This window comes from Hemibagrus wyckioides, linkage group LG17, assembly GCF_019097595.1.
Source record: "Hemibagrus wyckioides isolate EC202008001 linkage group LG17, SWU_Hwy_1.0, whole genome shotgun sequence".
NCBI lineage: Eukaryota > Metazoa > Chordata > Actinopteri > Siluriformes > Bagridae > Hemibagrus > Hemibagrus wyckioides.
The window spans coordinates 1,764,333-1,788,631 of record NC_080726.1 but is presented as its reverse complement, the minus strand read 5'-3'; the positions used below and the strand labels follow the sequence as shown (position 1 = coordinate 1,788,631).

At 43.1% G+C, this 24,299-nt stretch overlaps 1 protein-coding gene across 1 annotated transcript; it reads right to left on the bottom strand.

Moving 5' to 3' along the window:
• Window positions 1-538: 538 nt before the first annotated feature.
• On the bottom strand, window positions 539-24,250 carry pkn2a (protein kinase N2a). The gene is made up of 22 exons (XM_058414534.1): window positions 23,952-24,250; window positions 19,130-19,421; window positions 16,468-16,601; window positions 14,742-14,871; window positions 14,347-14,492; window positions 13,883-14,102; window positions 12,657-12,827; window positions 11,673-11,782; window positions 11,016-11,159; window positions 10,824-10,899; window positions 10,225-10,390; window positions 9,159-9,279; window positions 6,663-6,805; window positions 6,470-6,566; window positions 5,762-5,853; window positions 5,501-5,677; window positions 4,411-4,473; window positions 4,253-4,329; window positions 4,012-4,154; window positions 3,484-3,591; window positions 3,322-3,402; window positions 539-2,022 (listed from the first exon to the last, which is right to left on the bottom strand). The coding sequence occupies exons 1-22, from the start codon at window positions 23,970-23,972 to the stop codon at window positions 1,819-1,821; spliced, it is 2,916 nt and encodes a 971-aa protein (XP_058270517.1). The 5' UTR covers window positions 23,973-24,250; the 3' UTR covers window positions 539-1,818.
• Between the last annotated feature and the right edge of the window lie 49 nt (window positions 24,251-24,299).

Below are 24,299 nucleotides of genomic sequence, written 5' to 3'. Positions count from 1 at the left end.
ATAAGACTGCTCTCCTCTTCAACTGTCAGTGGTCATAATGTTATGGCTGATTGGTGTATATGTACTTTGTTTCTGTTCCCAAACGAAAAACAGTAAATGCTCCAGCCCACTAGATTGTAACATTTACGTTAAAAGTTTCACAAATGTTAAAAGCTGTGTACTGAATCACTGGGAAATGTGTAAAACGATAAAAAGATTCTAGACGAGAAGTGTGACTGAAGCAAAATGTAAGGAAAAATACAGTTTTCAGAAGCGTTTGTAGGAAATGAACAGTGTAATGTCTCCTGGACCTGGAGGAGATTAAAACACTGGTGATCTTCAGCTCCGTGAGTCTGTACTGTATTTGATGAGCAAAAATCTTTGTGCCCTGATATGGTGTGTCTGGGGGATTATGTCAGGGACGTTCACCGTTATCCACAAAGTCTCGGAATTTCATGACGCTTTATTAGGGTAACTCGCATTGGAGCTATGTTTATTGACAATCTTTTGTTCTGTACAATGTTTTCGCCGCCCCTCCCCCCACAACACAAAACCCCTCCCCCATTCTACCCCGTACATGATCGTTCTTGTCGACTTGGTGCACATTCACAGTATCATCAAAACATTATATTTTTTGTGTATTTGCTTAAAACGTTACATTAACATACAATATTGTCCTTTAATCCTACCATCTGGAGTGAACTCACAGCTGCATGCTATGGCGAATGACCCTACAGTGGCGAGTCGTGTCCATCATTATGGAGCGGAATCGCTGCATCCCGTTACCGACGTCCTGATTTCGCTTAGCGCCTTGCGTTTCTGCATCAACGAGTGACGTTATATTCATTTTGGAAGCTAAGCTCAATGCAGCAACGGGTTAACATTAGCCCTCTAACATGCGGCGTTAATGTTTCAGTACTAGCTAGCTAAATTTACTAGCTAGCATACTACGTATTAGCTTGGGTGCTTTATAGGCGCCAGATTATGACAATCAGATTCCAACCTGCAGCAGTGCATTTTGACACATCTGGATACTTTAAGGGATTATTTCTATATAGTGCACTGGTAAATAACAAATATAGAATCATACATACAACTATTTTGTATGTAATCTAAACAAATATGGCTAGCATTAGCCAAAATTTTGCATGTAATTAAAAATAAATAGCTAACAACAAAGGGCTAACTAAAAATCAAATCTACTAGCTATGCTAGTAATGATCTTGGGTAAATTGTTAATCACAAGCCAAAAGTTCTACTGCAAAGTAGCTAATGTTTTACAACAAATTCATTACAAAGCTAGCAAACGTTCGGCTAAATATTACAGAATTGATCAATCACTAAATTCGCTAGTAACATTAGATTTGAGTTTATTACGTTATTATAACCATGGGTGATTTATTTCACGTGAAGTGGCTAGCTGACTTGTGAACGCGGATGTGTGGCATCTTAGCGAAATCAGGACGTGTGTAGCGTACGTAGCTTGTCACGGTGTAGTAACGTGGCCGTTAAGGAGGAGTGGGCGGAGCCTGTAGTGGTAAATACACTCCTGCACATTTATCACGGTATTCAGTATTGTTACCGTGGAAACCATAAAGTCTCAGCGTTTCCTTCCCTTCAGGAAGTGACCATGAAGGTGGGCGGGACTCGTGTCCTCCTTCGTAAAGAGAGAGAGTGCGTTTCTTTAAATCCTGCTCCATGCAGCATCTCCAGGAGAAGGTTCTAGCTGGAGTAAAAGCGTCTTGTGTGCGAGAGAGGAACAGGAAGTGGAAGCGGAGCCGTGTTCACAGTGGTTAATAATGAGGTCCGTGTGAGCTAGCATGCGTGTGTGAGCGGCCGCTAACACCAGTCAGCGATGTAGTCGAAGTCAGCGAACATCTCCTGCTCCTCCCGGCTCAGTGGGCGTGCATCTCTGGGCGGGGTGAACACCGGCGCCTCTGATGTGAACTCGTCGTCGAAGTTGCTGACGTCGCTCGCTCCGTGGATCGACGGCACGAATGGAGGCTTCATTTTCCGCGCCAGCAGTCTGCTCCAGTCGATGCTCTGGAGGATTGAACAGTGCAGGATGAGGGTCAGGGTTTAACACAACACAAAGACATTCCTCTGCTTAGCTCAAGTTCTTCAGGAAACCTGGAAGATCTTCCTACTGGCGCTCTCTCGCCATTTAGATAACAAGCTTTTATTAAAGTGTGTTTTCTGATCAAGGCAGTGACACGACTTCTTTCTTTCATTCTTTCTTTTACTTTACTTTTTCTAACCCTCTCTCATCCCTTTGCTTCTTTTTCTTTTCCCTTCCTTTACCATCTTTCTCTCTCATTCCATCCGGCATTGTTTCCTTCTGTCATCCCTTTACTTCACCTCCTTCCTCTCATTCATTACTTCAGTTTATGTAACTTTCTTCCTTTTCTTTCCTTTTGCCATTTCTTTCTCTCCTCTCTTTCCTTATCTATTCATTAATTGCTCCTTCTATTCCCAGTTTTTTTTCTCTTCATTTTCATTTTTTTCCTGCTTCTTATTCATTCTTCTTCTATCCCCTTCTCTCCTTTCCTTCCTTTCTCTTTATTCATTCCTTTCTTTGCCTCCTTTCTTCAGTTTCTTTCTCTCCTTCCATTCCTTCTATTCCCTTTCCCCACATCCTTCACTTTCTTCGCCATTGCTTTCTTTCATTCCATCCTGCATTGTTTCTTTCCGTAATCACTTTACTTCACCTCCATCCTCCTTTTCTTTTCTTCTTTTTCTCCTCCCATTCCTTCCCTTTTTTCCATTTCCTTCACTTTCTTTATCTATTCATTAATTCCTCCTTCCTTACTTTCTCCATTTTACTTTCATTCCTCCTTTCCTTCCTTTCTCTCTTTTCATTCCTTTCTTTGCCTTCTTCCTTCAGTTTCTTTTTCTCCTTCCATTCCTTTAATTTGTCATTGCTTTCTCTCTCATCCATTTCCTCTCTCTCGCTCACTTTCTCTCTCATCCATTTCCTCTCTCTCGCTCACTTTCTCTCTCATCCATTTCCTCTCTCTCGCTCACTTTCTCTCTCATCCATTTCCTCTCTCTCGCTCACTTTCTCTCTCATCCATTTCCTCTCTCTCGCTCACTTTCTCTCTCATGCTCACTTTTTCTCTCTCTTTCTCATCGTTCCCTTCTTGAACTGTCCCTTCACTCTGGTCCGTCACGGGCTGAATCACTGGCTGCGTAAGTGCAGGGAATTTCCTTCCATTTGCTTTCGCTCATCTGATCTCATTTGCACAAAAGATCTGAATTCAAATGTGTCTGGGATGCGTGACTATGGAAGCGCAGAGAGAAAACTGCAGCTAGTGTCAGCACAGGGATAGGGTATTCACTCACACGGAAGAACAGATGCTTCTTGACCTCCTCAGCGTCACGCTCTCCTCCTCCCAGACGCCGCTCGGGATTCCGCCTCAACAACTGCAGGAGATGTTAAATGTTACGCTCAGTGTAAATCAGGTCGGTGTGAGGAACAGAGGCGACAGAGTTCAAGTCACTCACCCTCCTCATGATGGAGATGGACTCGGTGGAGAGGAACCTTGGGTAGCGCACCTCGTCGTTCACGATGCTGTCAAAAACCTCCTCTTCGTCATCACCGGGAAACGGAGACTGAGGGGTATGACACACAGTGACCAATAAGAGGCTGAGTTTTACTACGCAACGTCCAAATTTAACCTGGTAAATAAATATTCAAATAAAACAGTTTGAGGAACTCACCTCTGAGTCACGCGGCTAACAATAATTAAGCTAGCTAGCTAAACCCTAAGCAGAATTCTATAGTATTATAACAATTTCTATCACAGCGCTGATGAGTTCTGAACTCTGATTGGTTGATTAATTAATATGAGCATATAAGCAGCTACAAATCTTTGGTTTATTTAGAACTGTTTGTTAATAAAACAGGAAGTGTAATAAAACACTTGGGGACGTGAATTAACAGTAATAGTGTTATAACTTCCTCACACCATGCCATCGTTGATTATTTTACTATCACAGCACTATATGGAGTGTGTGTGCGTGAAGCCTGACCTCGCCGACCAGCATCTCAAAGATGAGCACTCCGAGCCCCCACCAGTCCACAGCACGGGTGTATGACGTCTCCGTGAGCACCTCAGGGGCCAGGAACTCAGGTGTGCCACAGAAAGTACTCGTCCTATCCCTAAAGCCCATTCCTACACACACACACACACACAAACATACAATGTTACTGAAGACTCTGTCTATCCAAGTCTGAATTATGCCACTTGAATAAACACACAATCTCTCTCACCTTCTTTACAAAGACCGAAGTCTGCGATTTTCACATATCCCTCCGTGTCCAGCAGTAAATTATCCAGCTTCAGATCTCTGCAGGTTAAATTTCACTGCCGTCATTTCCACAGGAAACAAACACTAAACATGGATAATGGTGTGGAAAGCTTTGATTACCTGTACACAATCCTGTGTTCGTGTAAAAACTGCAACCCTAAGACCACACAAGCTGCGTAAAACCTGCCAAAGGAAACGTGAGGAAAGATGAAGAGTTAAGAATTTAAGACTTTTCTTTTAGTGATTAAGTGAAGCTACAAAGCTGATGCTGCTAACAAGTGGAATTGATGAGTGCTTGGTCAGCTTATTCTTCACAAGCGAAATAAAAAGTTATAAAATCACCTACATCCTGCAGACACATTACCATTCCATAACCTCACTTTAAGTTTGCATGATTAAATCTCTGTGCCAGATCAAGTGCTAATCTACTGCAGAATAAAGAGCGTGGAAGCCATTTTGTTAAATTACACCACAGCATCCACTAATATATTCATGATATTGTACTAAATTTATTATCTAGTATCTTTTTACTTGCTCCTTTTTTACATTGTATTACACTTAACAACCAAAAAAAAAACTGTATTTCCTTCTTGCGTGTTGAATTTCTTCAGGTTTATAATGGTAAGAGTTTGGACTAGACACTTGTATGTGAGAAAAATTGGGTGAACTACATGCAGGTGATTTTACAAGCCCAGACTAAGAGAACCCCTGACTAACAGAACCTCCGACTACGAGAGCCCCTGACAGAGAGCCCCCATGTCTGAGAACCCCCGACTACAATAGCCCCTGACTATGAGAGCACCTGTGTCTGACAGCCCCAACTATGAGATGCCCCATGGCTGAGAGCCCCTGACTAATATAGTCCCCGTGTCCGAGAGCCCATGACAATAGGGCCCCAGACTAAAAGAGCCTCAGACTTAGAGAGCCCCCGTGTCTGATTCCAAGAACCTCTGACTACTACAGTCCCCAGATTCCAAGAGCCCCCGACTACTACAGTCCACATGTCTGAGAGCCCCTAACTATGACAGCCCCCGTGTCTAAAGGCCCCAGATTCCAAGAGCCCCAGACTCAGACAGCCCCCGACTATGAAAGCCCCTGACTACTACAGTCCCCATTGTCTGAGAGCCCCTGACTACGAGAGCCCCCGTGTCTGAAAGCTACAGATTCCAAGAGCTCCCAACTATGAGAGCCCCAGACTCAGTGCACTCACATGGCACGTGCTTCTGAGAAGACGTCAGCGTGGATGTGCATCATGAGGTCTCCTCCTGCTGCATACTCCATCACAAAACACACATGCTCTTTAGTCTGGAAGCAGGCGAACAGGTTGACGAGGAATGGGTGCCGAACGCTGTTCACCGTCTCGAAGATCCTCTTCTCACACATGAGGCTGCACGAAAAACACACCAAGCCTCAGCGCCGCAACCGATCACAAATCTCACAATCTTATAAATAACACGCGTTTATCTCACACCTGTCTACTTCATCACGAGCCACAATGTCTCTTTTCTTCAAGGCCTTGATGGCGAACATTTCTCCTGTGATGCTGTACTCGGCTAGCAACACCTGTGGAACAAGACACAGCTGAGTGAGGACGGAATCAGCTACACAAACCTGCAGCTATACTGAGGAATAACCTAAAGCATTTAGATGATTAACGGAAAGAAGTAAGTAAATGAAATTAAGAATGTAAACAAGAACAGACACAGAATATGAAGAAGAAGAAAGAACAAGCAGAAAAAGGTGACTTGATTCACTCTTATGATTCATTCAGTCAGACCCAAGAGTCAATTCACTTCCTCACTAGAGTTAACTCTGAAGTGGACCAAGATCACCTCACTGACAACACTGAGAGGGGAACCTCTATGAAGAGAACACAAAGGAGGAGAACAACCAGAGGAGGAGAACACTATAGGAGGAGAACACAGAGGTTAAGAACACTAGAGGAGTAGAATATTAGAGAAGGAGAACCTTGAGGAGGATAACATTAGAGGAGGAGAACATTACAGGAGGAGAATGTTAGAGAAGGAGAACACAGAGGTGAAGAACACTAGAGGAGAAGAACACTAGAGAAGGAGAACAGTAAAGGAGAACACTAAAGGAGGAGAACATTAGTGGAGGAGAACACTAGAGGAGTAGAACATTAGAGGAGAAGAACATTAGACAGTTTAATTTCTATCACCTTTCCAAAATGGCCACGTCCTAACACTGCTATACATTTAAAGTTTCTGAGGCTGAAGTGGAACTGCTCCTCTTCTTCATCATCCTCTTCCTCGTCCCTAAAACACATCAAGGTCATGAATAACTAACTAACTAAATACATAAATAAATCAGCTATCATTGGTGAGATTTTGTAAGAAAAATGAAAGCGTCACCTGATCTCTCTGTGTTTCTGTACAGCGATGAGCTCCAGCCTGGGCGTTTCCATCTGCAGCTCCTCCTCGGAGGTGTGCTTGAGCTCAGGGGATCCCACTACGCTGTTCACGTTGTTCAGGAAGTCGAACGATCTCAGAGCATCCTGTGGAGGAGAACGTTTCATATTTAGCTTAAACACATGTGAGACGTGAGCTGGACGTGAATAAGCTCCAGCTTCCTGTTCCATGATTCAATTCATGGAATCTAAATCAGGATCTTATTTAGGATCTGAAGCAGTATCTGAATCAGTTTTTCCAACTGAATCACCTGATTCACCTGATGGTTTGGTCAGTAATGTTTCAGAGGCTGCACTGCCCCCTGTGGGTGATGTGATGTAATTTTTCAGATTTCTTAGTGCTGTAGATGAAACCGGTTTGAGGTGGTTTTATTGTGAAAAATACCCTGCAGTCCAGTGACCTCGTATAACCCGTGTCGTTACTCCTCCTCCGTTAGACTGATGACCATCAACTCAGTAAACCATCATGTGAGTGATGAAGTGATGGAGCTGTGAATGAACGTCAGTCACATGAATTACTCTTCACTCACAGTGTAATATACACTATATTGCCAAAAGTATTCGCTCACCTGCCTTGACTCGCATATGAACTTAAGTGACATCCCATTCCTAATCCATAGGGTTCAATATGACGTCGGTCCACCCTTTGCAGCTATAACAGCTTCAACTCTTCTGGGAAGGCTGTCCACAAGGTTTAGGAGTGTGTTTATGGGAATTTTTGACCATTCTTCCAGAAGCGCATTTGTGAGGTCACACACTGATGTTGGACGAGAAGGCCTGGCTCTCAGTCTCTGCTCTAATTCATCCCAAAGGTGTTCTATCGGGTTGAGGTCAGGACTCTGTGCAGGCCAGTCAAGTTCCTCCACACCAGACTCTGTCATCCATGTCTTTATGGACCTTGCTTTGGTCACTGGTGCACAGTCATGTTGGAAGAGGAAGGGGCCAGCTCCAAACTGTTCCCACAAAGTTGGGAGCATGGAATTGTCCAAAATGTCTTGGTATGCTGAAGCATTCAGAGTTCCTTTCACTGGAACTAAGGGGCCAAGCCCAGCTCCTGAAAAACAACCCCACACCATAATCCCCCCTCCACCAAACTTTACACTTGGCACAATGCAGTCAGACAAGTACCGTTCTCCTGGCAACCGCCAAACCCAGACTCGTCCATCAGATTGCCAGATGGAGAAGCGCGATTGGTCACTCCAGAGAACGCGTCTCCACTGCTCTAGAGTCCAGTGGCGGCGTGCTTTACACCACTGCATCCGACGCTTTGCATTGCACTTGGTGATGTATGGCTTGGATGCAGCTGCTCGGCCATGGAAACCCATTCCAATGAGCTCTCTGCGCACTGTTCTTGAGCTAATCTGAAGGCCACATGAAGTTTGGAGGTCTGTAGCGATCGACTCTGCAGAAAGTTGGCGACCTCTTCACACTATGCGCCTCAGCATCCGCTGACCCCGCTCCGTCAGTTTACGTGGCCTACCACTTCGTGGCTGAGTTGCTGTCGTTCCCAAACACTTCCACGTTCTTATAATACAGCTGACAGTTGACTGTGGAATATTTAGGAGCGAGGAAATTTCACGACTGGATTTGTTGCACAGGTGGCATCCTATCACAGTTCCACGCTGGAATTCACTGAGCTCCTGAGAGCGACCCATTCTTTCACAAATGTTTGTAAAAACAGTCTGCATGCCTAGGGGCTTGATTTTATACACCTGTGGCCATGGAAGTGATTGGAACACCTGATTCTGATTATTTGGATGGGTGAGCGAATACTTTTGGCAATATAGTGTACATACTGAATATCTCTCTTATCTCTCACCCGTTCTCTCTAACTATCCCTCTCTCTTTCTCTCATCTTTCTCTCTAACTATCCCATATCAACTATTTTCTCGTTCTCGCTCTTTCTTTCTCTCTTGCTCACTATCTCTCATTTTCTCACTCGCTTTCTTTCTATCTCGCCTCTCACTCGCTTTCTCTCCCTATCTCTTTATTTCTTTCTTTCTCTCACTTTCACATTCTCACCTTTCTCTCTCTCTCTCCACTCACATTCTTTTACTCTCTCTTCACTCACATTCTCTCACTCTCTCTCTCCACTTTCTTTCTTTCTTTCTTTCTCCCATATTCTCTCTCTTGCATTCTTTCTCATTTTCACTCGCACTCTTTCTCTCACTCTTGCTTGTCTCTCCCTCATTCTTGCTCTCTTTATTGCTCTGTTTTTCTATATTAATTTTAAGCATTTATTTCTGTATAATCTGTCAGTAGAAAATAATTTATTAAATTGATGATAAACAGGTTTAATTCTGGATTCAGTGTAAAATTTTGGACTGGACAAATCTGACCATATTTAAGATTTATTTTCATTAAGGCGTCGTGTTTTGCAGTGTTTGCTTCGGCTCTCCTTCACAGAAGAGATGTTCTCCATGTGATGCTTTGATGTTACCTGCACTTGTTCTTTGTGGATCTTCTCATCCTGTAGTGTTTCTCTGACTCGGCTCAGCGAGTAGCTCTTACAGCCCGACCTGGCGTCTTTATCGAAGTCCAGCTTAGTGACCGCTGACTCACTGTGGAGATTTTATTTAATCACACAGAAACATCTACAACAGACTCACAAAAATAAAGATAACCTGACAGATTCACCTTCGTTTTACATTCAGCTGACATCTGTGTTCAGTGTAAAGGAGTTCAGTGTAAATGAGTGGAGAAAATAATAAACCTGCTGTTATTAGAGCTTTAATCTGACTGTGTGGAAAAATGTCTCATACATCCTGTGTAACCTGATTGGAGTGTGTGTGTGTGTGTACATGAATGTGTGTGTGTGTGTGTACCTGGTTGGTGTGTGTGTGTGTACCTGGTTGGAGTATATGTGCATGTGTGTATCTGGTTAGAGTGTGTGTGTGTATCTGGTTAGTGTGTGTGTGTGTACCTGGTTAGTGTGTGTGTGTGTACATCTGGTTGGTGTGTGTGTGTGTACATGAATGTGTGTGTGTGTGTGTACCTGGTTAGTGTGTGTGTGTGTACCTGGTTGGAGTATATGTGCATGTGTGTATCTGGTTAGAGTGTGTGTGTGTATCTGGTTAGTGTGTGTGTGTGTACCTGGTTAGTGTGTGTGTGTGTACATCTGGTTGGAGTGTATGTGTGTACCTGGTTGGAGTGTATGTGTGTACCTGGTTGGAGTGTATGTGTGTACCTGGTTAGTGTGTGTGTGTGTACCTGGTTGGAGTGTATGTGTGTACCTGGTTAGTGTGTGTGTGTGTGTATCTGGTTGGAGTGTATGTGTGTACCTGGTTGGAGTGGGTGTGTCTGGTTGAAGTGTGTGTGTGTGTGTGTGTGTGTGTATGTATATGAATGTGCGTGTGTGTATGTATATGAATGTGCGTGTGTGTATGTATATGAATGTGCGTGTGTGTATGTGTGTACCTGGTCGGAATGTCTGTATGTGTGCTTATATGTGTACCTGGTCGGTGTGTGTGTATGTGTGTGTGTACCTGGTCAGTGTGTGTCTGTACCTGGTCAGAGTGTGTGTGTGTGGATGAACCCTGCGCCCCAGTTCTGTCCCCTGCTCTGCGCCGCTCTGTGGGCTGAACGAGTTGCTGATGGAGGGAATCGCTCTGCGCAGTCGTCCCCACGTCGCCATGTTCATGTTCACCTGTGGAGCCCTGACAAACGTCTTCCCTACACACACACACACACAAAACCTGTTTTTAAAAAGAATACCCCATACTATGAGGTGGAGGGGGGGGATGGTCTGTAACTGCTGTTCAGTTAAAGAAGCTGAGTCTGATGAGCTGAAAAGTGAATATATTAGTGAATATATTATGCTAACAGCAGAGAAACCTAGCTAGAGACAGACTGATGAAGAAGCAAAGATTTGACCTGTTGAAGTTATTTTGAGGGAGATGTCTATCATTTGTTGCTTCACCCTGGCTACTCTATCAGGAAACTCGGACATGAGCTAGTTCCTGTCCCTCTAATGACTCTCCTCCCGCCAACATCTGGGGCCGGAATCTGGAACAGTGAGTCTTTACAACAGGGATGAGCAGAAAAGCATCTGGACCGTGTCGAAGTGAAGACTCGGACTTTTAACCAGACAGAAAATACTCTTTACCTTGCTGCCTGGAGAAAATCTTCTTCTGTCTCCTCAGCTTGGTTCTCCTCTCGATCACAGGGTTAAAGAATGTCACCTGTAAAACAAACAGTGTTGAGAAAATCACGGCTTCACATCACAGCGCTATTTCATACTGGATTCTGATTGGTCAGCTGACTGGACTTTGGGATCAGCCGTATTTGTTCTCAGCACCTCGGCGAACAGCGTCCCCTGAGGCTCCAGGTACAGACACATCCCGTGACGCTGGTTATCCAGGAAATCCTCCAGCCTGAGGAACTTCACAGCACAAAGAGAACGCCAGTCCCTCCAGTACACCGAGATCTCCAGCTCACGAGACTAGAACAAACAAACAAATAAATAAACAAACACAAAGTCAGAGAAATAAAAACTGTAAATATCAAAGTCTAATCACAGAGTCTAGTGTCACTCCACACACATACACACTCTCTAACACTCACAAACACACACATCCAAACACACACACCCACCCACACACCCCCACCCACACACCCTCACACATACACTTCTTTTTCTTTAACATCGGAACTAACAAGGTATGTACACACACACACACACACACACACACTCTCTATCACTCACTCGTACACACACAGCAACTCTCTCACACTCACCCACACACACACACTCCCTCCCTCACACTCTCAAGAACACAGTAAATAACATCTGAATATTAATAATATTAAAGTGTATTTGTGCACGGCTCTGTGGAATGTGGCCATAAAACTATTCACTTCAAATCTTTAACGATTATTGAAAAATTTAGATCAGAGTGAAATATTAAAAGTGTGAACCGACACAATGCTGTTTTTTTTTGTTCGTTTTTTTTACCCGATCTAGCTCGAGTGTAAACTTCTGATCCCACGACTGATTACTGACGGGTTTCCAGCTCGTCTGGCCCACGACGGTGTTATCCAGCTTCAACACAGCACTGATCTCATCTGTTCAAACACACACACACACTTTTACAGGTGGGAAAAACAAACATGTTACTACATGGACATTCAAACAATGTATTTCACAGTAAATATTTTTTGTTATAAAAGCTACATAATAAACACCAACACTACACAATAAACATCAATATTTCAGTTATAATCAGATTCTGTCTCAGTAAAGTGTAGTGATTAAAGGGACACCATTAGTTGGAGGTGTGTGTGATCAGTCACATGATATTTGGGGTAGTAAAGCCTCTGTGTGTTGAGCTGTTAGAGGAAAATAATCATCAACAGAGTCAGGTGATAAACACGGGACTCACTCTTACTATCAGAAAATTATCTTTCTAATAACTGCACATCGTGTGAAGTGTTTTATTCCTCTTACACAGCGGTCCCCAACCTTTTTCGTACCATGGGCCAGGGGGCGGGTGTGTGTGGGTGACATTTGATTTTGGGCTGCGACTGTGGGAAATGTGGGAGTGTGGCGTGTTTGGAAGTGGCAATTTTTTTATGGAAATCCATAAAATTTTAAGTTACATATATAAAATTTACATATATAAAAGTTTATTGTTTCTTTGCGGCCTGGTACGGGTCCACAGCCTGGTGGTTGTGGACCCCTGCTCTTATAGAACAGCAAATTAGCAGCGATTACGGTTCTTATTTATTAAACAACACCACGTCCCTGTGAAGGAGCTGTTGCTATGGAAATGATAAAGTATCGAGCGGGTGCATTAATATAAACCTGTGCTGTGGTCAGAGCTGCTGTTAGAGAAAATGATTCAACACCTGATCCACCAATCAGAACTCAGGACTCAGCATGTTTAGTGTTAAGGCTGCAGATGTGTTTAGTGTGGTGAGGGAAGAGCGGTCACTGAACTGGAGAGCTCGTCCGTTTTGGAGAGGCTGCGGCTGCGACTGTGGCGGCTCATGAAAGACGAGCGCGTGTCGCTGGGGCTCCAGCTGGGCAGAGATGCCGTCACGGCTTTCGAGCGACCCGGAACGTTCTCCAGCAGATCCTGACATCCCATCAGCCGGACATCTAACGTTCCTGCAGGAGGGGAAAGAATCAAGGCAGGTGAGTTTCGTCATCATCGTCTTCATGGGTTTATACTGATGTGCTTGTTATCGTTAATACGTTATTGTTTCTATAGTAGCAGCTGACAACATTGTTGATAAAATCTATGAATTTAGGCCACGTCCCCTACTTGAGTCTTAAATGATGCAGCTGTTTGCTGTCTGTCAAATTTTTTGTGTGTTTGTAAACGACTGTGTCATAGAGAGAAAGAGAGAGAGAGAAAGAGAGAGAATGACAGAGTGACCAGTGAGAGCAGCAGGTTTGGCCACCGTGCTGTATGGTGACAGTGTGTGTGTGTGTGTGTGAGAGTGTGTGTGTGTATGTGTGAGTGAGAGAGAGAGAGAGACAGAGAGAGTGTGAGAGTGTGTGCTCACCGGTGAGAGCAGCAGGTTTGGCCAGTGTGCTGTATGGTGACGGTGTGTGTGTGTGTGTGTGTGTGTGTGTGCCCACTGGTGGGAGCTGCAGGTTTGGCCAGCATGCTGTCGGTTGACAGTGTGTGTGTGTGTGTGAGTGAGACAAAGTGTGTGTGAGTGAGACAAAGTGTGTGTGTGTGTGTGTGTGTGTGTGTGAGGGAGACAAAGTGTGTGTGTGTGTGTGTGTGAGGGAGACAAAGTGTGTGTGTGTGTGAGTGAGACAAAGTGTGTGTGTGTGTGTGTGAGTGAGACAAAGTGTGTGTGTGTGTGTGAGTGAGACAAAGTGTGTGTGTGTGTGTGTGTGTGTGAGTGAGACAAAGTGTGTGTGAGTGAGACAAAGTGTGTGTGTGTGTGAGTGAGACAAAGTGTGTGTGTGTGTGAGTGAGACAAAGTGTGTGTGTGTGTGTGAGTGAGAAAGTGTGTGTGTGTGTGTGTGAGTGAGACAAAGTGTGTGTGTGTGTGTGAGTGAGAAAGTGTGTGTGTGTGTGTGAGTGAGACAAAGTGTGTGTGTGTGTGTGAGTGAGACAAAGTGTGTGTGTGTGTGTGTGTGAGTGAGACAAAGTGTGTGTGTGTGTGTGTGTGAGTGAGACAAAGTGTGTGTGTGTGTGTGCTCACCGGTGAGGGCAGCAGGTTTGGCCAGAGTGCTGTAGGGTGATGGTGTGTGTGTGGACACGAGGCTGTGTCTGGGGCTCAGAGAGGCAGAGCTCATGAACACCAGCTCCTCCATGATCACGCTGCTCTTCGGGTGCTGAGGCGGGAGTTCGGTCAGACGCTGCTCTAACGACAACTTCAACAGATCCAACTTCTGACTGGACTCATTAAAGCGAGCCTGAGCCTGTGGAACACACACACACGCGCGCACACACACACACACACACACACACACACACAGACCTTCATTATCTGAGTCTAATTCAATTGTTGTTCAATTCAATCTTCCATACAAAAACAATCTAATACTTCTACAAAACAAACAAACAAACAAAGGCAAATAGAGAAATAAGAAAAAAAATGTAGTGTGTGTATATATGAGTGTAGTGTGTGTGTGTGTGTGTGTGTGTGTGTGTGTGTGTCCGTGCCTCTGAGTGAATCTTCTTCTCAGCCAGTTTGCCCGTTCCGAGCAGCTTCATGACGTTCTTTGCTCCCTCAGCCACAGCGTGCTCGATACGAGCATGATGACATAATTCCTCCACCCGCAGATCCAGAGGGCTGATAATAGGCTTCTCTGGAACACGAACATGAACACACACACACACACACACGCATGCATGCAAACAACAAACACACAGATACACAAGCAAACAACAAACACACAGATACACAAGCAAACAACAAACACACACATTACCACTGATCAGACAAAAAACAACTCAATGCTTCTTTAAAGTATTGCCTCATATAAGGCTTTCTGCGTGTGCGTGTGTGTGTGTGTGTGTGTGTGTGTGTTTAGCAGTGTTAAACTCAGTGATGTTACCGATGAGGTGCTGAGTGTCGAAGCTGAGCTCGTGACTCTGACTGGCTTTCAGAATCTGCATCCTGATGAACTCGATCTTCATCTTACTGTCCTGAAGCATCTGCTGTGCAGCAGCCAGGAGCTTCCGATCCTACACACACACACACACATACATATACGCACACATACACGCACACACACACACATACACGCACACACACACACACACACATACATACACGCACACATACACGCACACACGCACACATACACGCACACACACACACACACACACATACATACACGCATACACGCACACACGCACACACATACACGCACACACACACTTTATGAATGTACAGGGTGAAACATCAACATTTGAAAAGCCAGGATTAATTGTTAACCCAGGTGTAGTGTGAGCAGAGTGAACCCTCTAACCCAGGACTCTGTTTCTAACTATACTTCTCTCTCTCTCTCCTTCCTTCCTCTTTCTTTCTTTGATGCTTTCTTTGATTCTTTCTCTCTCTCTCTCTCTCTCTCTTTCTATTTTCACCTGTGGAAAAACCCTTTATTTTTCTTGAACTGGGGAACAATAAACACAAACATATTTTCACCTTTTCCTTTGTCCATCTGTCCTTTCTTTCTTTTGATTTGTTCTGTCTTTCTCTCTGTCTTGATTCTTCTTTTACTTCTTCTTTACTTCTTTTTGTGATTCTTTCGTTTATTCTGTCTCTCCATCTTTCTTTCTTTCTGTCTCACTCTCTTTCTTTTTACTCTGATGGTATACAGCGTGATGAGGGATGATTTTAAAACAGCGCTGGAATCAAACCAGATTAAACTGTTTATATTGTGTGTGTGTGTGTGTGTGTGTTCCAGCATGAAGATTCACAAATCTATCAGGTTTCTCATTATGCAGAAGACAACACATTGTTCCACAGCGACCCAAACTGCAACAACACCCACACACCAACCGCCCGAGGAGGCGTGAACGACATTCCGCTCAGATTCCTCTGTGTGTGTGTGTTTATCAGTTACTTCCTGCCTGACATCATCCTCTATTCGAGGCCGCGTTATTATCCTGGGTGATGTAACTATCCTGAGTTTTCTCTCTTCAGCAGGTCAGAGTGAGTTTACTGATCCGCACACATCCTGCTATCTGGGTGGGAAGATCCCTATCGGAATTCCCGCCATCTCTATGAGCATCAGAGCGAGACTGACCCATCATGACTCTGTGTGTGTGTGTGTGAGAGAGAGTGCTATAAGGAATAGAGCATGTAATTCCAGAGAACAGGGATGGGTTTTCTGTCTGTCTTTAGTGACTCGGAGCATTCAAATCGGCTCAGCAGTGAGAGTTTTCCAAATTTTCTGTGCCACTCTCGTTCTTTATTTCTTTCTGTCCATCTTTCCTTCTTCATTACTATCTTACAACCTTTTCTATCTTTTTTTCAGTCTTGGTCCCCCTCTACTTCATTTATTCTGTCTTTCTTTCTGTCTCACTCTCATTCAGTCTATCTTTCTTTTATTCTGTCTTAATGTCATTTTTTCCATCTTCTTATTATCCATCCATCCCCCCACCCCCCATCCACCCACCCATCCATCCATCCATCCCTCCATCCAACCACCCTCCATCCATCCATCCCTCCATCCACCCATCCATCCACCCCCCATCCATCCATCCCAAAGAGTGAAAGTAAACTGCGCTTTGATCTTTAAGGTTTAACTGATTTCTCGGTGTTTGGGTCGTTACCTTGGATGAGCCGTTGGAATACATCTGGATCATGTTCTCCGCTCCCTGCTTCACCTTCAGCTCGATGTGGATCTGTTTCTTCAGCGCTGCCAGGCGGCTCTCGCTGTTCGGTGTGTCTGGGGTCAGAGGGCATTCTGGGAACAAGAACGACAAAAACTACTTAGCAGTTTTGTTAAGCGTTTGAGTTCGAGAAGACATCAAGAGTTCATTAAACATTCATTACGCGTTCATTACGAGTTTTTTAAGTGTTCTTCAAAGAGTTCACTAAGAGTTCTTTAAGCGTTCATTAAGTGTTTATTAAGAGTTTGAAAAGACATCATTAAGCATTTCTTAAGCGTTCATTAAGTGTTCACTACGAGTTGTTAAGAGTTCATTAAGCATTCACTGATTTGCTGTGTTCTAAGAGAAATATAACACACTTTTAAAGGAAACTCCAGTGTTGTTTTTTTACTCTGCAGCACAGTTTTTTATTTCATTAATTAACTCTGTCTGCAATCACTGCTGTTTACACATGAGTTAGCCGTTACCATGGCGATGTGTGTTTGTGATAAATCTGGAGTGAGTTTGATACAGAATTTGGTCTGAAACATCACTTTGAGAGGCGTTTTATATACTTCATTACATCTGAAGAGAGACACGTTTAACTCGACTCTAAATCTGTGAACACACACACACACACACACACACACACACACACACACCGGTTAGCAGTGAGTGTGAAGGTAATGTGAGCTGGAAGAGTACTGTGTTTCGCTCCACTGCCTCTGGGCAGAACAGGTTGATGAACTCGACAAACCGTAAGACAAAAGCACAAAGTATCGTAACGGCAAAGCCACAGCATTGACAGGTGACCTTACTGCTTCATGTTCAGACTGGAATTGCACGCAACCGAGTACACACTCTCTCTCACACACACACACACACACACACACACACACAGAGGAAACCTGTTGGACTTCTTCAGTAGCACCTCCAAGACTCATCTCTCACAAAAGCAATTAAAGCAACACAACGACAGTCACAATCACGACTGTCCTTTTTCAGCAGACGTTCCGGACAAAACAGGATGAAAAAAAACCCGTCAATCACGCCAACGACCCAACACTCAACCCACGACCGCAAACACAATCACCTTCATGCTGCTAATACTGGAGCTACGTGCAGAGTCACTGCTACACCCAGGAGTGCTTTAATTTCCACATCCACAGTAAACTGTTTTACAGTTAAAGAACCACACAGCACACACATTCAATCCAGATCCTGCCATGAAGTCAGTTCCTGCTTTCACTTACGTTATAGCAGCTATAAACACTCGCTCCCACACATCCGCTGTCTCTTTAATTACTAAACACAGATGAGAATTCAACATTTGATCTTGTGTCTACTCTTCCTCTACAGAAACATAGAACTCATCAGAACCACTTTTCTTCGTAGCGTTATTGGTGCGATTCACATTACGGCGCCTCCTACAGGACGCTTTCATGTTACGAGGACGAATGTTTCAAACAGATTCACGAGGAGCTAGCATCTCATTGCATCATAGCATCTCGTTTCATAACAAACTTTATTACATAGTTTACATTTGATAAGCTAATAATATTAAAACAATTATAACAAAAAGCAATTTAAAGTTCATAAACTAGATAGAGAAGGAAACAGTGATGAACTAATGGCTCTGATTGAGCCATTGAATGACACTGCAGAACATCATGTTCTGCAGTTCATGGTGGCTTAGTGGTTAGCAATGTTGCCTCACAGTAAGAAGGTCCTGGGTTCATATCCCTGGTTCGAACAGGCAGGGGCCTTTCTGTGTGGAGTTTGCATGTTCTCCCTGTGCCAGTGTGGGTTTACTCTGGGTACTCCAGTTTCCTCCCAGTACAAAAACATGTATACTAGGTTTCTAAATTGGCCATAGGAGTGAGTGTGTGTGGTTGTCTGTCTATATGTGGCCCTGTGATGGACTGGTGACCTGTCCAGGGTGTACCCCTGCCTTTCGCCCAATGTGTGCTGGGATAGGCTTCAGCAGATCCCCTTGATTAGGAATAAAGCGGGTATAGAAAATGGATGGATGGAACATCACGCTGTAGACACCAGGAGCTCTCTGCTCTTTCTTTATCTCCACCTTTCTCTCTGTCCATCTCTCTTCTCTTTCTTTCCTTCTTTCAGGCTCTTCTGTCTTTCTTTCTGCTTTATTACATTCATTGTGAATGATTTACAGCCTCATCAGTGACACGCACAGGCTTCAGAAATCACTTGCTTACGAATTAACCCTTTAATTTGCAAAAAAGCAAAAGAAAGGAAAGAAACTGCACTTAAAGCTGTGATTCCTGACAAAGACAGAAAAATAATAATTAATAATAATTAATAACCACTCATATTTCTATATATATTTTAATATGGTTACTGACCTGAAAATATATTGATTGAAAAGTACACAGACTCTAAATAATATAAATAAACACATTTTAATTTAATTCTCTAGCAGAAGAATCCAGACTAGTTACTTCACATTTTCTCATTTCAGTGTATTTTTGTGAAACCTCCTCCACGCTTTTGCATCTCAGATTGAAAAGGCTACTAAACGTCCTTGGCCTCGATGAAAAGCTTCCTTATTCCCGATTGTTTCATTACCAGCGTGTTGACTGAGGACAGATAAACTTACCTAACAGAAGCTCTTCAGGATCCTTGACCACGATGTGAGCGTTGAGCTCCTGCAGATCCTGGTGCAGCTCCTCCACCTTCTTGTTGCTCTTCTTCAGCATGGTGTCCACGTAGGCCAGCCTCTTTTTGTCTGTGGTGACGCGCCGCAGGTTCTCCGCTCCCTCCTTGATCTTCAGCTCTTTACGGATCTCGCGCTTGATCTGCTCACGGATCTCGTCCAGCTTCTGCTGCACCATGGTGTCTGACAGGTCCAGGTGATGACCCAGGCCTAGATGATCTGACACCATGTGACCCTGGAGATGAGGAACATAAGGGTTTCAGGCGTTTGAAGAACAAGTGTTTTATTCCTCACAATAATTTACAAACTAGGTGTCAGAAAACTTTTGACCTCTGACTGATACACAGCACTGATACTGGAGACTCCTTCCACACATGATACATCAATAAACATCTCTTTACTGTAAGAAAGTTCTGTCAGATCAACCATTACACACGTTTTTACTGTGTTTATCTGGAGTGTCCCCGGTACTGGTCCCTGTGAATGAGCCGTTACTATAGAAACAATAAGGTATCAGAGCGAGCACAAACACTCCTTCAGGTTTTAAATCCAGCTCCTCTACTCTCCTGAAATACATCACATTTACTCCTTTAACAAACAGAGAAAATCCCCGGCTTCTATTATCACCTCCGTGAAATGAGTCACAGGCTTAGAAGATTACAGTCACTTCCTAAACACATGCACACACACACACACACACACACTCTCCCCGTCTGTCACACACAGACCAGGTATACGCACATGCTCGCTCGCACAGTCACACTTACACACACACACACACACACACACACACTCTCCCCGTCTGTCACACACAGACCAGGTATACGCACATGCTCGCTCGCACAGTCACACACACACACACACACACACTCTCCCCGTCTGTCACACACAGACCAGGTATACGCACATGCTCGCTCGCACAGTCACACTTACACACACACACACACTCTCTTTGTTTCACACACTAGCATGCATGCTTGTATGCACACCAACACATTCTCCCTGTCTCTCACACACACACAGGAACACACACACACACTTACTCTTCTTTTACTCTTACACACATACTCACACAGACCAGGTATGTACACACACACACACACACACTCCTGCTTTAACAATCTGCAAAGCCTATAACTGTACAATGATGTGCAAAAGTAAATATGTTCAGTGACAATAAACTGAAACATTTCTACATATGAAACGGACTGTAAAGGTCAGCACAGAGTAGAGTCCTGACGCAGATCTTCTACACACGTCTACACACCCCGCTTCTCACTTCTGTGTCTGCGGTAAAACCAGAACAATCTGTGTCATGTTTATCTGAAAAATGCTCCGTTTCTGAATATCTCTATTTTTGTAATCTACAATGTCGTACTGTAACATTTCATTTTTTTGTCTTTGTTTCTTTCCTGCCTCGCACCGTGTCTTGACTCCAGGTTCACCGTGACCTTGACCAGGACGAACCGTTTAGATAAATGATGATGTTTGGAAACCAAATTTTTCTTTCTATAGACAGTAATGCAGAAGCCTTAAAATAAAAACCCACACAAAACACATATATATTCATTTACTTATTTACTATTATTATTTATTTATAAACAAGGGTGTTTAAACTTTTGCAGGAGTAAATTTATATGAATGACACTACATGCACTAACCCCGCCCCCTTGCTCTAACCTTAGCCAATCACAACAGTTCGTCAAAGAAACTAACTGTCATATCAAGTTATATGATTCATTAAAATAAAATAAAAAATACACAATCACAATACTATAATGAAAACATTGAAACATCTCATTCACATATATTTTATTACATAAAAAGATTCAATACATCTTCTGTTTTAAATGAGAAGATCTTTTAATGCACCACTTGGACAACAAAGCCATAATTAAAGCGGTAATTTATCTGTAATGTAATGCTGTAATAAGTTCATAAACCCTGATGACAGGATATAAAAGCTTCCTATTAGCTAGTGCCCACTGTGTTTATTCAGATTAGAATGAGATAAGAAAGCTCTGAAAGATCGCATGCTGATGCGACTGAGTGCAGGCACACGTGTCGGATTCGTACGGGAAACATCTTCCCACGCAAACACAAGGTTAGGAAATCCAAAAAGAAGTGAAAGAAGGAGTGACACATACAGCGATACTGATACAGCGCAGAATCACAGGACTCACAGAATATAAAATCATTCCTTCCCAAAGTGAATTTTATTTTATTATGTTATCTGAGACATCTGAATATGAGATTTTTTTTTATTAATCATAGACAATCTAGGGCAGCACAGTGGCTTGGTGGTTCGCACTGTTGCCTCACAGCAAGAAGGTTGTAGGTTCAAATCCCAGGTTCAAACAGGCAGGAGACTTTCTGTGTGGAGTTTGCGTGTTCTCCCCGTGCCTGTGTGGTTTTACTCCGGTTTCCTCCCACAGTCTAAAAACATGTACGTTAGGCTGATTGGTAATTCTAAATTGCCCACTGGAGTGAGTGCGTGTGGTTGTGTGTGGCCCTGTGATGGACTGGTGACCTGTCCAGGGTGTACCCTTGCCTTTTGCCCAATGTGCACCGGTATAGGCTCCAGCAGACCCCCGTGACCCTAATGGGTATAGAAATTGGATGGATGGATCTGGCTTGCATTTCGATGCTGTTACATGTTTTTAAGCTTAAAATCGTACTCTTTTGGTAGATAGTTATGTGTAAAAAATGAACTGGAAATGAGTAGAAATGGTTTAATTAATTAATTAATTAATTAATTAATTAATTAATAAATAAATAAATAAACAAACAAACGTACTCGGTTCATTGACGTCTGATAACAGGAAATACTTAAGGGGTGAATATATTCAAGATGCCGTCAGCTGCTTTAATGTCTTTTAAGCTTTAAAGGACAATTTATCTTTTACCTGGATTTATGAAATATATTCTAACTTTCAAAATATTAAAGGAACATGGCGATATCTGAAAGACAGAAAGCTCCATCACATGCACCTTTACAGATTAAGACACACTGATGACGGCACCACTGCAGTGACAAGAAAGTACAGTTTGGTATTTTTACTTCACTTTAAAATCATCAGAGGATAAAAATCAGATGTTTTTCCTGATTTGTCTGATCTGTTACTGATCTTTAGCATCTAACACCAACAGGAACGGAAACAGAAACAGTGACAGCTAACAGGAACAACACAAACACGGCGTAATGTCCACTGAGAAGAAAAACAAACCACACCGAGTTTCAATTATCTCCATGTTTTGCTGAAGTCCCGACACAAGCAGAACTATTCACAAAGCTCAAAGAAGCAGCGTAAAGCCAGAACACGGGAACACTTCAGCGTTAGGATGATGCAGAAACCATAAAACTGCTACACTAACATGAAGAATGTGAAGGTGCTGATGAACAGCATCTCTGACTTTAGTGCAGGTTTATATTTCAGTCCCCCCTTAAGATTCTGTAATCGCAGATAAATATATTAAACGCTAAATCAAGCAAAGTCTACGATATTCCTTTCAAGCTTGTGATTTTTTAAAATGACCCTGATTTTCCACAGATTTGACCCGATACGTTTCGTGTGACGTCACAAACACACGTTCAGCCAAAGCCTTCTTCCATTTATGTGTGTAAACATGAGTACAGAAAGTCGTGACATGTGTCTCACTGGGGGGAGTTTAAAAGAAGAATCCTGGGCTTGTGACTTCACACATTTGAATAATTTTCCTTCAAAATAAACAAACAAACAAATAAATAAATAAAATACTCTGTACAAGCTGCAGTATAACTTTTGGAGAAAAAAAAGCTGCAGCAAAATCAAGCAGTTTTAGCTGAAACAATCACAAAGACACTCGTGGAGGGACTGAATGTTAATGCAAACGATTAAAAAAACAAACAAGCACCATCCTCAGTCTGTGAGGAGAAACGTGTTTGTGCATCATGCATAGAAGGAGTCTCCAGTGTCAGCAATGAGTTTTCTGACATTTTCAAGACAGCAGAGTTTACTGTAACATAAAGTAAGGTTTTTTTTTTTGTCTTTTTAACTTGTCAACAATGAGAGTCTGATGAATTTCATTTATACACATAAATAAAGCGTACCTTTAAAAATAATTTAAAGTACACAATTGGATCTTAAGAATCACTGATGCGACTGTAAAAGTGTTACTTGTAGCATGTCCAGCATTATCTGTAGCAGTGTCTACACCAGTACTGAATTTCAGTAGTGTACTGCTTCATCACTAACACAGTACAAAAACACTTACAGGAACAGAAACAGAAACATTAACAGTTAACAGGAACAAGTCAAATTACAATACTGCGTAATGGCCAGTGGAGAGAGAGGGAGAGAGAGGAAAAAAAAGAAAACACAACACAAAAGGCTGAGTCTGTTTGAATCAGATCCATGTTTACTGAAGTCTGAACAGATCCAGAACTATTCCCAAAGTTGAAAGAAAGAAAGAAAGAAAGAAAGAAAGAAAGAAAGAAAGGGTTTCGAAGCGGAAAATTGTAACGATTTAGAGTTAGAAAAGTCTATAGAGACATAAACGTGAAGCATCTGTAACATCTGTAGCGTTGGAATCGCGGAGTTGTGTCACTTTTAGCGCGTAACGGAGTGACTAATCACACACACACACACACACACACACACACAAGATAAAGAAGAAGAAAAAGAAAAAGAAGAAGAATCAGGAGTTTACACGGTCCCTAAAAGTTTTAAAACAACCCCATACCAACAAGAATCTGTTTGTAAACAAAACGCTAAACTTTTCCTACCTGCATGGGATCAGCGGCCATCTTGGCCTCCAAATCCAGCTCCAACTGTGGAGCAGTGTGGGGAAAGGAGGTGAGAGGGGTAAAAAAAAACAAAAAACACCAGCAACAACAACACCCTGTTTTTACTCTTAAACCCCAAGACTAGCCTATATTCCCTGAAATAAACACGCCGAGTCCCGGATATAAACAGTGTCCCATTGCGTAAGCGTGAAAATCCTCTAGTCAGAGGGTTCTCCTGGAGAACAGCGTGTAGAACCCGCACACAAACTGCTGAGGAGAAGCTGTTGTCCCGTACATGTGAACAGACAGGGTTGCCAGATTGGATCCTCTGCTCTCAGAAGGGTTGCC

Bases quoted from the DNA above. Each gene is read 5' to 3' on its own strand.
- pkn2a (XM_058414534.1), bottom strand. From the start codon at position 23,972: ATGGCCGCTGATCCCATGCAG. The intron at 10,900-11,015 runs GTGCTGAGAACA...TTTGTTTTACAG, and splicing joins AGGGGACGCTGTTCGCCGAG to GTGACATTCTTTAACCCTGT. The intron at 3,403-3,483 runs GTGAGTGACTTG...CATCTCCTGCAG, and splicing joins CCATCTCCATCATGAGGAGG to TTGTTGAGGCGGAATCCCGA.